Source organism: Rhipicephalus microplus, chromosome 2 (genome assembly GCF_043290135.1).
Source record: "Rhipicephalus microplus isolate Deutch F79 chromosome 2, USDA_Rmic, whole genome shotgun sequence".
Lineage (NCBI taxonomy): Eukaryota > Metazoa > Arthropoda > Arachnida > Ixodida > Ixodidae > Rhipicephalus > Rhipicephalus microplus.
In genome coordinates this window covers 269,307,097-269,321,773 of record NC_134701.1, presented here as the reverse complement: position 1 = coordinate 269,321,773, position 14,677 = coordinate 269,307,097, and the positions used below count along the sequence as shown (strand labels likewise).

The 14,677-nt window shown below is 46.1% G+C and overlaps 1 protein-coding gene and 1 long non-coding RNA gene across 8 annotated transcripts in view; both read left to right on the top strand.

Moving 5' to 3' along the window:
• LOC119169988 (sodium-dependent dopamine transporter-like) overlaps positions 1–8,353 on the top strand; it is a 121,739-nt gene extending 113,386 nt beyond the window's left edge. For all 7 annotated transcript variants that reach the window (XM_075881390.1, XM_037420997.2, XM_075881371.1 and 4 more), the window contains 6 exons: positions 717–816; positions 1,951–2,051; positions 2,528–2,707; positions 4,096–4,335; positions 5,720–5,944; positions 6,714–8,353. In XM_075881390.1, the coding sequence (XP_075737505.1) occupies positions 717–816; positions 1,951–2,051; positions 2,528–2,707; positions 4,096–4,335; positions 5,720–5,944; positions 6,714–6,947 (1,080 nt within the window). In that variant the 3' untranslated portion in view covers positions 6,948–8,353. The remainder of the gene's footprint in view (positions 1–716; positions 817–1,950; positions 2,052–2,527; positions 2,708–4,095; positions 4,336–5,719; positions 5,945–6,713) is intronic.
• Positions 8,354–9,783: 1,430 nt separating this feature from the next.
• Positions 9,784–14,384, top strand: LOC142788175 (uncharacterized). The gene is made up of 3 exons (XR_012889273.1): positions 9,784–9,872; positions 10,915–11,231; positions 14,166–14,384. It is a non-coding gene; the product is annotated as an uncharacterized LOC142788175 (long non-coding RNA).
• The last annotated feature ends 293 nt before the right edge of the window (positions 14,385–14,677 follow it).

Here is a 14,677-nt window from a genome sequence, read left to right as displayed (position 1 = left end):
GCTGGAACGGCTTTCAGCAGGCTGTCAGCCCCTCGGCGACTCGTTGGAAGAACAGGGAACGCTGCACCCCTTGTCGCCCAAGTGCCGATCGTAGCACCATGAGCCTTGGCGGGAGGAGTACATGTCTTCAGAGTCGGTAAATAATAAGGTACAGCAGCGGGTACCCTCTCTTCTTCAGCTAAGTGTTCTATTTGCTTGGATACGCAATTTTAGTGGAAAGCAAAAACGTGGCGAGTATTTTGGGGGAAGTTACAGGCAGAAACAGAATTGAGGCTGTAGAAGTGGACATGCTATAGTCGGGCGTTCGCACAAGACGCAGGTATTTGGCTGGTGCGTTCTTTTTTCGCTTTCTGCGTATAACGTACGCTCTGATTTCTTTTGCGCGTTGTTGCTTTGCACTGAGAGCGGTTTTCATTGACCGCATGTCGGATCAGTGGATGCATTCTCGAAGCAGATTCACGCCAAATGGATCTTTAATGATTTTTCTTTTTTTTTCTGACCGTGAGCAGTCGGGTGCTTAATAGCCTATTTGGTATTGCTAAAACGGCTTGCGAGTAAGATATCTAATATTGCTAAAACGGCCTGGGCTATCGAATTTCTTATGTCGTGTTTTCGAACGTTGAATAAAGCTGGCGAATATGTGCCATGCTCAACTTAAAAGTAAAACTTGATGACTGCTTATACATTTCGCTGCGTTTCTCTTCGCATCAACATAGGCTGGTATTCACATCCTGGCGGTGATGGACGCTTATGTGTTCTCGTGGACGGCGTTAATGCTGGGGTTCCTTGAATGCGTCGTCATAACTTGGATCTATGGTAAGCATATGTGCTCAACTTTTCCTGCATTTATGGGATATACTTGGTACAACATTTTTTATGCCGACGACACGTGTTAAAAATAGTAATTTTAGTTTTTACTGTAAATATGTGTCTCTAGGCATTAAAAATGATTATGTCAGATTGTGTTAATTGATTTCATATTACACAGTGTCTGCTGCACTTTGAAACCAAGGCATATTATGTAGATTATTTACTTGCTGTGATCTGAGAAGTTGTGTGCATGTCATGGGCTTATGAGGTGCGTTGAATGCCCTGGCGTCTATAGGGTAGCTGGCGTCTATAGGGTAGCTTATTGTCTGAATTGACACTAGTGCTCGTGTTACAGCACAGAAGTAATTTTTTTCCGAAATGAAGTGTAAGCAACGTACTTAGGGGAATTCTTTCGGGGATGACCAGTGTTATTGCCGTTCTACGCTAAGCTTGTTGGACAAAGAAGTACATATGTAAGAGTCTATGTTTTACGTTAACATGGCAAACTCTAACAAGCGTTGTATATTTTTTAATCCTCGCAAAGTTTGTCTGTAGTGTTTAATGTCTACATAGACTGGGAATCACATGTGGCGCGTACATGCATACCATAGGCCGTGGTTGCGCGTATGTGCCGCACGCGACATTGGGAAAGGGTTTCATGACATTGGGAAAGGGTTTCATGACGTATGTGAGAAGCATGGCGAGTTCTCGCATGTCATGCATGACCTGTCAGTCATGTTCGTGATACAGTCATACCATCCTGCGCCGGCACTAGATATACACTAAGTTAGCGAAACGAACACGATTGCAACTAGACGTAGACGGCTAGCTATGTAGACAAAGAGATAGGAATGGTGAAAGTTTCTGCCGGCTCCCAAAATGCATATTTCATATTACTTCAAGGTTAAGTAGGTGATTATATCCGGAGGGCTGAGGACACTATACAAGAGGTTGAAAATGATAAGCATAAAGTGCATAAAGTTTAATAACCAAGGTGACATACATAATACGAGATTGTGTCAGAACAACAGTAACAACAGTGAAATTAATTACAAAAAGCAAGCAAAAATAAAAGAAAAACTCCAGACAGCTATTGGCGACACTGTGTTCATGTTCTTTAATTTTCTTTTCTCACTTCAGGATTCAAGCAGTTTGCTGAAGACGTTGACACAATTCTTCAGCAAACACTCGGGAGAGGATGGATGGTGATCTGGTCATTTGTCACTCCTGGTATTATTCTGGTGGGTGATATGTCCATAAGATGTAGTTTGCTGACTGGTGCTCTGCTTTGTCGAAGATAATCACATTTCTGATTGCACAAGTAATCTCGCCACAGCTACGTTGTTATTTGTGTATTCATTTAGATGGGTAAAGACAATCGTATTGATGTCGTTGCCCTGCCCTTCGGCAGATGCAGCTTGGTGAATACGCTGCAAATTTTTCGCGGAAGTGCCAATACGGATGTTGGTAAAGCATATTTGTCAAACAGCATACAGACACAAAGACACAAAAAAAAAAACTGTTGACAGGGTGCCTGTGTCATCAAGTCTTTGTTGTTTCTTCGTCGTTGGTAGCCTATTGGTAGAGCATGTCATTGATTTTTAATTTCAACAAAATATGTCCAAAATTAATGTTTGTTTTTATGAATTCCTTAATTCGTATGCAGAATGAACGCAGCTCACTATTTTGTTTTTTTCCCTTTTGGCCATCGATATAGGTCACATTGGTGTTCACCATATTTGGAAGTCCAGACATCTCATCTGGCCTCTTCAAAAACTCATTCTGGGGACCCATACTGGGGTGGACCCTCTTCGCTATAGTCATCTGCCATATTCCGGGATACGTTATTTACAAAACCGTCTACACGGGCTGCTACAGGGACGGAAACCGATGGGACGTAAGTGACGTAAAAAGTTATTTGGTGATGAGTCAGTCTTGTTTTTGTAAGCAGCATAGAAAAATGTCAGTAATAAGGAGCTTTATCAACCAACCTTAATCGCAACCACCGGCAGGCTTTTTTAGCTTAAACACTCTACAACTTTTTAAATAATTGTGCAATATTGAACTTCAAGTATTAGTTTTATCAGACTTTCTTTCTACATCGTGCTTTTGGGCATCAAGTCATGCGTGAATAGTGCCACGCGCGTGCCACGAGGAGGACGACGAGAGGGCAGACGCGCATTTGCACGCTTTATGCGGAGGGCAGTAACGAGAAAGAAGAGGAACACTGTGGCTCGTGGTAAAAAACAAAAGGCCGACGTGCTGCTGTTTACACTACCTGTTCAATACGACCTCGGCGATTACGTCGCGAAAATATCAATAAGCTAATTAGAATTCTTAATTAACAACTCGTAATCATGTGGGAGGTAGTGGCCAGATACTGCACCAGGGTGGCCAATCCTTCTCTGGTGAGGGAGTGCGTTCTCGGCGGTGTTTGCCGGTGAGGCCGCACCCCAGGCCTCTTAATGCAGTTCCATCAACACGCGGATTTTTCTTTTTAATCCGGTTGGGAACTGCGCGGTACCGGGATTTGAACCACGGACCTCTTGCATGCGAGGCGGATGCTCTAACCACTACGCCATCGCCGCACACTAATTAACAACTCATTGATTACCAATTCATTTAGGTCATTGAATTTCTGCAACTTGCACCAATGAATGTAATGACAAAAGAGCGTAACCGAAGGCACGAACACAGTAGAAGAGGCACAAACATGCCGAATTCACCGTAGCATTAAATCTTATGAGGCGGTAATGTGTCACAGCTTTCGCTATAAGCGTCTGTGTGTACAGGCTCGTTTGCCGAAGCGACTATAGCAATGTTCGCGCGACCAAATTGGTTGCGAAGCGACAGCTCGCCGATGGACCCAAATGGTTGCGCTGGTCGCAAAGCGACTACTTTAGCTCAGTTGCGCTATTACCGCCGTAAACCTCTGAACCAGTTAAATGCGCATGAACAGGAAGGACGTAAGCTTATTTTGCGGGGCATTAGCAGTGCCATGGGCGACGTGAATTCTGCGTGTCGCACGCAGGTGTGAACGTCAGCAGCTCAGAGCCACGGTTTGGTCGCCAGTCGCGAATTGTCGCGCGACTGGTGCAGGTCGCAGGTGCGAACGGGTCCTATTGGATATAGTTGAAGCATGTTCTATTTAGACGAGTTGGTTCATATTGGCAGCGTGGAAGCTTGAGCGCGCCCTTGCAGAGTGTTCGTGCTCCTTTCGCGTCGTCGTTCATCGGGCTGTCTTTTACGAACACCGCGTCCTAATGAAAGTGCCCTCTGCCGCAGGAGTTCAAGAGCTTGGTGAAGCCCGTGCCCCTGTGCACCAAGGTGATGAAGGCTGACAAGAACGCCAAGGCTGGCAAAGAAGCCGCGCCGGCTCCGCGCATACTCGTCATTCGCAAGAACGAGGCCAACCAGCAAGGACAGCTGTACATTCCGTACGGTTTCGTCGTCTGCCCGGAGAAGAGTCCCAAGGTGAAAGGGGCCACCCACCCGAACAAGCTCGTCTTCTCGTTTCCGGACGTCGTAAGCGAACGCTTTGCTCCTTTCTCTTTCTCGTTTGCCGTGTCTCACCGATGTGACGTGCGTGTATGTACAGATATGAAACGAGCCGCTTCCTCCGGCACGAGTCAGCTGTGCACCAATGTTTCCAAGCTCTAGACAGCGAACTTACAACGTCTGTCACGCGTTGATTGGACACTAAAGAGAGAACCTTTTTTTTCTCGTATCATTAACTTGCCGCTTCACGATACCAAAAGCGCCACACTTGCTGCTAGAAGGCTGTTAATAAGCGAGAAAGGCGAAAAAAAAAAAAAAAGCTGGTGGTGACGCCACAATGAAATTCGCGCACCGATCGGCATGACGTCATGGATGTTGATGGCGTCTGTTAGGCCCTACGTGGTTCCTAAACGGTAAAAATGAGTTAACCTATGAGATGCCCAGAAACTGAACATACCAAGTTTCAAGTGAATGTCATTATCCCTTTATTAACAGTTACACCACTCTGCAAGATCCCGCAGGGCCGATTTGTAAGTTTCAGGAAGTTTTGTTGAGGCAATGCTGCCAAAATGCGAAAAATAGAAAAATTCACTTTGTAATACTTGACATCTCGTATCGAGATTTCGGCGGCTAGCCTCGTCTTTCTGCGGAGCGAACATCGCCTTTCCGGCCGGGGTCGTTTGGCGCACGTTTATCTCGTGAGTGAACGGAGGGGGGGCGCTTATGGTTGCTACGCTATCGCGGCAACGATCAGCGCGCGGCTATTGCCCCGGGAGCTTCTACGGGCTGCGCTATCAGCACGAAAAACAGTGCCAAAAGTTTACCTGGAGTGGCCGTCCACCTATAGATGCGCTCTATATACACATCACAAACTTCAAATTCTTAGAAGCAACAAGGAAAAAAAATTATACCGTAGAAATTATGGAGTAGTTACCAACTATTTCCGGATGGAAGCTACTGTGTCTTCTAATTTGAGGTATCCTACATATGGCGTTCTCGGAGACTGCGTTTCCTCAATTTCAAGTTTGTGTCCCTTAGAAGTTTGTGTCCCTCAAGCGAGTGGGAGAGGTCCCTCAGGAGCTCACTTCTCGCCGACCAGCAATGGGCCGTCCAGCAGGCCCACGAAGCGGCCGCCAGGTAGTTCCTGTCGGTCCCTACGTGGCAGACGCCCGCTACGCGCTAAGCGCGTCCTGCAGGACTGAAATAAAGTTTTTTCATTCCATTCCATTCCCTTAGAATGAGCGCTTCTTTTATTTCGACACCACGTAATAGTGTTACGAGTAACAAAACAAATAAAAAAACTAATCTCGTCCTCCTCTTTCACGCAGCCGCGTTTAGCCGCTGTTGTGTATCAATATGATAAAAATGGCGTCTTCTGCCAGACCTCAAGTGGTCGTTTCATTCTGTGCAGGACCAGTCGTACAGCTTGACGGACAGTAACGTGACTCGACTGATGCCGCCACCGCGGTGCGACGAGATCTTCTTCTACACGCCGCAGATGTCGCAAATGCGCAAGAAGCTGCAGCTCGGCTCCATGGAGCAGATTCCTCAGTCTCCATCCAGCTCGTCGACGCATGAGCTGTCGGAAAGCTCCAGTTCGGACCAATCGGACGCTCCCAGGAAGGATGAATCGCATGTGAGTGTACCCATATTAATACAAACATGTACGGCCGTTCTTTCGTATATGCTTGGTATTATTATTATTATTATTATTATTATTATTATTATTATTATTATTATTATTATTATTATTATTATTATTATTATTTGGAGATACTGCTAGCCTCACATCTGAGGCTGTTGCAGTAAAGGGGGTATCTTCAAGTAGGCTTGTACGTAGGTAAGGTTGAATCAGACAATGCATATGTTCTCTACATTAACTATACAAGTGCTACTAAAAGATAGCAGTAATAAACGGCATATTAGAATGGAGATACATATTCAAAAGAACACAGTTCAAGTAGGCGCTAACATAAGTTAGGTTCGACTAGACAGTACATATGCACTAGGCAACAAACTATACAATTAACGAAGATATACGACAGCATGGTTACGTTATCTCAGTTAAGGTTTAGCTGAGCCATTCACCAACGTAAAGGAAATCCTTCATTACGAAACAAACGAATGTACCTGTGATAGATGCTGGAGCAACGTTGTTAGAATAGTATAGGGGAGTGCAGGTTCAATGGTCTCATCTTCACGGCAGGGCTGACTGATTTATAAACTCTGAAAGGCAGTTTAAGAGAAGAGATGAAAAGACGCTATTTCTGCTATCCTTGTTGAAGATTCAGTCTTTAATACGGCAAAAGGCTTCACCTGACTGAATAAATGTTCTCCGAGCCTGATACCCTTCATCACGTGTGAACATAGTGGTGTTAAATGCAACGTACCTGCATACTTTTCAGGGCCGTCGCGTGAGCCTCGTGTTCACGACGGGCGACTCACCTGATGACCGCATCGTGCTTTCTCCGTCATCGCTTTCCAAATGCTCCGAGAGTCCCGAGGAAGGCGAGGCCGTCTCGGAAAACGTGAGCGTCGGTGGAGGAGCCCGAGCTCGCTGCAAACGCCGTTCTTCACTCGGCGTGCTCCGGACCAGTGAACGGAGAGACTCCGAGTCCCTCAAGACGTCCCATGTCTGACACCTGTGCTTGTGGACTTGAGGCAGTGTTGGTGCTCTCAGACAGCGTCATACGCTCCAGCGTGTAAATACGGCCCTTGTACCTGTTAAGATTGGACCTGCCAGCTCGGGCTATGCCCAAGTGCCGAACGTTTGAACGCGTCAAAGTTGTGCCATATTGGCTACCGCGTGCGGGTAGTCTTTTTGATTGCAGCTTGCAGATTGGACATTGCAGATTGGTCGTCCATATGATGTTCTGTAGGCAATTATGTTCTGCAGAGGTGCAATTTTCGAACATTCATCACTTCTATGCCTGTAAGGCCGCCACTGCACGGTGACATTTTCGGAGGACATATTGAGGTAGCTTTTTTTTCATCCTGCCACTCTAAAATGTTCTGCTCACCAAGGTACCTTGACCTGTTGACGTACTTTCAGTTGGCAGCTATCCAAAACTGCTGCATTTCAGTACTTCCAGAGTGCTAAAAGAACAAAACTTGACGAAATGAACACCGTGGCCGGGTATATTGTTTTTTTTAGGGTTATATGCACGCCTTGATGCCTCTACGACAAGGTGAAGCAGAATATTCGCGACATCAACGTTATGGTACTACAGCGTAGCATCGTGGTGCAATAAACACACCACGTGGCTGTACCTATTGTGTGGTTGATTGGGCTCTATTATCTAGGAAGCCCAAGGGTACAGGAAATTTAATGTAATGGGTCGGAGTATTCTTGTAACGGGTTCCAAACTGCTTAAAGAAATGATGCAACGCTTTATTTAGACTGGCTGCAGAAAAGTATTACTTCGCCAACACAAAGCGTTGAAGCATCACTTTGGGCAGTATCAAGACGTCGTCGATAGGCAATCCTAAGTGCTTTAACGCCTTAACGGGTCTGCGGGCTGACCTCTGTTGGTGAACGCACCGGCGACGCATCGGCGATTGTCAATATGTAATTTTTTTGTTTTCGGTTTTTTTAATAGACGATGAAAGATAATATGAACGTGCGTTGTTTGTTTTGCCATGCTGTTATCGTTCTCTGTTTGTTGCTTTCATTTGTCATGAATGATTGTACTCACTTCATCTGAACACAGTTTTTTTGTCTGGTAAAATTTTAGTAGCGTGCAGACGTCCCATGCTCTTCTCATACAAGCTGTATATTTATTCTCGCTTAAAAGACAGTTTCGCCAGCTTCACTTTATTTTTGTTTTCTTTCCTCATTGCATCTATCGTTCGTGAACTGTAGCATGTCTTCTGTATAGCATCTCGTTCGGTGACATCTGGGCTTCGCATTGACCAAGCAGATTACTGAGTTCTCGTCACGGAAAACGTGGATGAGTGGTTACAGCAATGTGAGTTATTCCACTGAGAGGCCTTTCTGTACGAACGCTTGTTGAAAAGTCAAAATAAAAACTGAAGTACAAGTTTTTTTCTGTTACACAAGGGTGTTGTTCGAATGGAAAAGGGTGTTGCCTCTATGCTGGAATTCGAGTGTGGAAATAACAAGGGATACGAGCTGCGTTCCAACCACTTGTGTCACTGAAGCGGCAATCTTACTTATCTCTTTAATGCCGAATATCTCCTCGCCGCGGTGGTCTAGTGGCTTAGGTACTCGGCTGCTGACCCGCAGGTTGCGGGATCGAATAGCGGCTGTGACGACTACATTTCCGGTCGAGGCGGAAACGCTGTAGGCCCGTGTGCTCAGATTTGGGTGCACGTTTAAGAACCCCAGGTGGTCGAAATTTCCGGACCCTTCCACCACGGCGTCTCTCATAATCATATGGTGGTTTTAGGACGTTAAACCCCACATATCAATTACTGCCGAATGTCGTGAATGGGCAACATACCGAAAACATTCCAGCAAGTAAGTCACAAAACGCGTTTCACTTTTAATACCGGCTGTCAAGTACTCGCGAGGCATGTATCTTTCAGCATGAAAAATTTAGCGCTGTCTCGTCAAAGGTAGTTGAAGCTAGAAGCGACTGTAGATGTAGATCCTAAACTAGTGGCTCACAACCAGTTTGGGGGTCGGCCGAGAATCGGGTAGCTTACAAAAACAAAACAAAACGAATGTATATAAATAAATACTAGCGAAAAGAAAATTAACAGATGTATTGTTTTTTTGTAGATTATTTTTGAGAATGTTTTGGAGCTAATGGCTGAAAACGTGAAGCGCGTGCAACAGCTTTCATTTCTTCGTTTATTTCTTGCCTTGTTGACCTGAGAGTTATCTTCAATTATTTTATTTTGTGTGTACGCACTCAAGGTGGCGCACAACATGTTTCGTATAGTTTCGATGCGCGTTTTTTTCTTGCAAGGTACCCGCTTCTGTGGCATATAGAGAACTCGCGACCTACGTAAAATTATGCATTAAAGTTGCATTTTAGAAAATTTAGGATGACTTCATTTAAAGGTTGCTGTATAAAGCTGGAAAATGAAAACCATTTCTATTTTGCTTGGCAGTTTCATAATTCGGGCATTAAAGGGTTAAAGGTATATGCTAAGGGGAAGCCGATTCAGTAAGCACCTAATGTGATTCAACTCGCTCTAAACATTAAAGTCAGCGTAACGCGGTCAACGAGGGGTTGTACTATATGCACAGCTTCAGCATCCTTTACATCAATAGGGGAACCACTTTATTTATGTTACACTGAAAGGATAATTTAAAATGTTGTAAATAGTAGCGGCCATGATCATTGTAAAAACGCGAAAGAAAAAAGTTTTACAATATTTTATGTATACGAAAATTTGAATTCTTTAAAGTTGATTTACAGATAAAAACGCAACGCTGTGTTATAGGTAACCACCTTTGCTTAAATACGTTCGTGTTCACGAGATTTACCACAAAACAAAGAAAAAGAGCGGAAGCAGCGCACGCATTTGACTGCTCGCGCTGCTCGAGGTCTACCAGTGCCTGTCCCGTGGAAAGATCGCTGGACACCGCCATGGTAAGACGCTGTTTTCTAGTAACCTAAACCACTTCATGGCAATCAGCTTCAGGATTGATTCCATAAGGGAAGTGGAGAGTCTCTTAAGCGCTCACAGAAAGATTCCCTTGCCCAAGTGAGAGAAATAACAATTCTCATCAGCTTTCTTGTTGACGTAATAGGAGCGTTTCTTCTCGGCAGACGGCCATGGTTTTCGCAGCAAGGCTGCTCGTTGTGTTGTGAGTACTGAGGGTTTAGGTAATCTGATGGCGTCTCGTGTTAGGAGCTTGTTTCCTTTCACATAGACTTTAAACACAAGCACTTACGAATAAAAAGTGTGATTTACAGCATGCGCGGCCTTTTCATTCATTGTGGCCCGCCATGTCTTTCTCTCTCGCTCGCTTTCCTGCCTCGCGTTCGAATTCCGCTATAACTCGCCCGAGAATTTACTTCATTTTTCCCGATGAGGCGAATCAACCGATTCATTGCGCGACCTCGGAGTTATGAGCACTGATTGGTTGCGTGGCCCTACGTGAAGAAGGAATAGTTCTTAGAAAGTTGGAATTACGTGTCTCTATCATTGCGATAAATGCGACTTCTTAAGTAGTAAAACAGTGCAGGCTGAATTTAGTTGAACTTGTCACATCGTGCAGCGACATTGATTCCTAGCGATTAAGTCAAGCTGACGCGTTTATGGCTGTTGCTGTAGATCGCGATGCTATGTAACTGACGTAGTAGTGTGTTGAAAGCACAATGTTGGTGGTATATCACAAGCGCTATTCACGCGGTCCAGTATAAGAAGAAGTGGAAGAAGACTTTGACGCTGGGGCTTTCGTGTGTTAGCACCTCTCTGGCACAACGTCGTCATTGTGGATTATGACTTACTGTGCTTACAGTGGATTGCCTTCGTTTTCAACAACGTACCGCGTTTTAACTGTGGTGAAGCCAACAATGTGAGTACTACTCACCTGGGCAATTTTTATAAGTCCTGATAATATGAATATCGCATTTCGCTTGCGTGTTTGAGTACAACTAAAGTACGGCGTTCGCAAACGTTTTGCAGGGTAATTCCGAGTTCATCTTTTTGACTGACGGCTCCTATGCGTGCGGGTGCCAGCGAGAGCACGTGAACCCGCCTGTTCCAGGACGTGCCCTAAACGGGTCCCTAGGTGTGGGATTTGGCCTTGAACCGGCTGGCGGACGCCGTTCCCCTCGATGCACCGTACCGCTGCGTGCTACTCGAGCCGACAGCGACGACGTAGTGACCCCGGGTTTCAGCAGCGTTCGGCGGCTTGGGCGTTCCCGCGGCCTTCTCGGTGCACGAGACCCGCGTCAGCCGCTGGGTGGCGCGCGCGCTTCAAAATGAAAAGCACAGAGTTGGTAAGTGCGCGCTATGCATAAAGCGTGCTACGGGTTGAACGCTTAAAGTTTCGCACTTGTTCTTACGTGATTCTTGAAGAGTAAAGAAAAGTGAGCCCTGTAACTGTCTGCATCAGAGTGCGACACCTCAACAGTAGCTCACGAGGAATGGAGGTAAGGAGGGATTAAAAAGATAGGATGAAATACCTAGAGTAGAGAGGGGGAAGGAGAGAGCATGGCGCAGGGACAGCGACACCCAGAAGAAAGGAGAAGATAGGAAAGATGGACACGGTCGCAGGAGTCCGAAGACGGGGCACCACTCTAGGCACTGCGCCGTGTCGCCAGTAGGCAAACAAATTAGGTGCCTTTTTCCTTTTCCTTACGAAAGACTAAACAACCAACCAACCACCACTCAGCGAGAGGTCTTGTCGGCGGCAGGAGATCGCGTATAGGGCGAGCCAGTCGGCCAGAGCTGCGTTGTCGTCAGAGATTGCGGGTGCACAACCGGTCGGCACGAAATCCAGCGAGTGACTTCGCAGTTGTTCTTGTTGATGCTGGTTGTGTGCTTTTTGATCTTTCCGGAACTTCCCTCTCGTCGTACGTTGAAGGATAGATACCTCTACTGGATAAACCGACACCAGAACACTCGGGGGTCGCCATGTAATTGGCGAATATATCAGGTGAGCTTAGAGCCCAAACAAAGTGTAATCAGGTGATCGCAAATGATGGTCTCACTAGAAATGGCGCAACGTGCGTGCGACGGCATGGCAAAGCAGGGTGAGAGGCAATTCACAACTCCCCTCGCATATTTACCAACCGAGAGCTTATTTCGTTATGACGTCGCGTTAACAAGCTCTGGCGTCACTTAGTGTAGAAGGTGGAAATCTCCAGTTCAGAATAACCCACTTCTTCGGTCCTCTAACGCCATAGCCTTAAGGAACTGGTTTCACAGACATTATCGCGTTGGTATCGGCAATGCAATTGCGCTGTCATTTGTGTGCAAAAAAAAAAATAGCGTTGTATGTGAGCGCAAATTTGAAGGTGATGAAAAAATGCAATAAAACGGTTTGGTGCTGGTGAGGATGCAACCGATAGCCCTTATGCCAGACAAGCAGATGTTTCCCATGGAACTATGGTAGTGCTTGAAAATAATTCGTAATGAAAGGGTCAGTTTTGGCGCAAGGGCGAATCAATGAATTTGATAGAAAGAAATTCGAATGTCACACGAAGGATGACAAACAGCTCCATACTTGTAGCGCGCCGCTGAAGCACAAATAACAGTCGGCAAGGATGCGCTAGTATACACAGGACAAGCGTCAACGACTGTCACAAACGTCACGTCTTTGTGTTTGAGCAATACGTTGCAAGTGCCGAAAATGCTCAACCTGATGCACAATGAAGAACCTGACGCTTTTGGATATTTCTTTCGTGAAGTGATCACTCTGTGTCTCCTGCAGCACGATAGGATCTGACCCAAGCAGTCTTCAGGGGTATGGCTCCTTTAAGAGCTCGGGGGGGGGGGGGGATCCCACTGTTTTTCTTTTTTTTTATCGTTCAACATGACAAGTGGGTACTGAAGAGGCTACTTTCCAATGTGCGGCTCAGTCAGTTTTCTAACTGAAGGAAAATGTACGCACATTGCGAGATAGAAAACACGCTCTAGCTCCTGCCAGATCTGCAGTGGTAAATGTCCTGTATAAAAAGCTGGCAATTTTAATGATGCAGTAAGCGCGTATAGTGCGTGGTTGAGTTATCTAAACGAAACACGCTGTGGATCAAAGGGTCGCCTGATTTTTGGAGGCTAGCTAGGGCCCCTTCAAGTTTCGCCACGACGAATGCCCAAAAAGCACCTGTATCACGTTTTCGTTTTCCTAAACCAGCCGCTGAACTTGATACTGACGGAATACAGCAAGTCCGTGGAGGTTTATGTCCGAAAATACGTTGCTTCAAAATTTGAAATAGTTTCACCACGAGGGCGGAGCAATGAATGCGATAGCAACCATTTAGAATGTTATACGAAGTAAGGCTAGCAGCTGACTCATTTGAATCTGCTTTCGCATAACTCTAGGAAACCCTATTGTAATTTAACGCGACCGCTCAAGTTAAGTAAAGAGGTTTCGTTATGTTTGTTGGCTCAACGTACCGAGGTGGCGGTGAGAGCACGGAACATGTTCGAGTCGTCTGCTGTCTGTCGACGAGACAGCGTGCTTACCTCCTTTCATGACTGTGCCTTTATGAATCAAAGATCACAGCTGCTCATCGAACGACGCAGACACAAAGCACTCCCCACACCCCTTTGGCACCCTTTTACGCTCCTTCAATAAAATTTCCGCTGGTGAGTTCACTCATACTTGGTAGTAACTATGCTTACAAGAAGTCCCGCAAGAACCTCATTTCACCATCCAATAAAGATACTAAAGATTACCTAACAGAAGCATTACCTCTAGTTGAGATATAAAAGGCTGCCATCACTTCCCTGGCCGTGCTACCATGACTGACTTCTGCTCAAAAATTATGACTCTATGGCATATTTCTTTACTATAAAAAAATAGTAAGTTTGCGCTCGTCCCTGAATGCCATGTTCTGGTGTTCTACGCGCGCAATCGTAGTAGCCTACCAGTTACACGCCGAAGAAAGTCATGAGATATGTTTTCTGTTTGCTTGAGAAGCCTATAACGGCAATGTTATCGCATGTGCGCTTAGTGCGACGGAGAAGGCGGGCTGGTTTCATCACTGCTCCAGCCGTGTTTCGTCTCCCGCGCTCACACGCTTTTAACTATAGCGCGTAGAATATAGGTTGCGTAGGTCGATGCTGTCGGTTAGAGCTTTTTAAGGAACACGATGGCGTCGGCCAAAACTCTCCGAGAGCTTCCGCATATTTGCTGTCGCAATGCAGGGAAAGCTTCATTCAGTACGTGTGAAGTTTAGTGCAGGCGCACCCTGTGGTTCGCGCAGGCGAGGTCACCGGCACTGCCGTTCGCGGTGGCCTTGAGGAGCGCGGTAACCTACGAGCTGCAAGAGGTGGGGCTGGCGGCCAGAGGGAATGACGTCGTTTCGGGTGTCCCGCGGCCGACGGCGACGACGACGATAGTGTCGCGGAAGGCGACAACGTCATCGGCAACGTCACCGCTGCCCTGTGACCGGCGGCTCCAGCCTGGACCGTCAACGCTGCTGTATACATTTTATAAAGTTCTGTGCACATAACCAAGTTTTGTTTTAATTTCAGTCAGCTGCACTGCGGTGGGGAGCACTTGGCTTGTAATGATCAATTATTCTTGTGTTGAATTTTGTTTAGTGTTTTCGTTTAGCCGGTACATAATAAAACCCTCCACGGAGTCAATAATATAGCTGAAGGGAAAATTGTTCAGCCGTTCGTAGCACGGAGCTATACATTACATAGTGTTGGAAGTACGCGTGCGCTTCTGTGGACAGTGAAGAAAAACGACGACGTTGAGGAGAGACGCTCG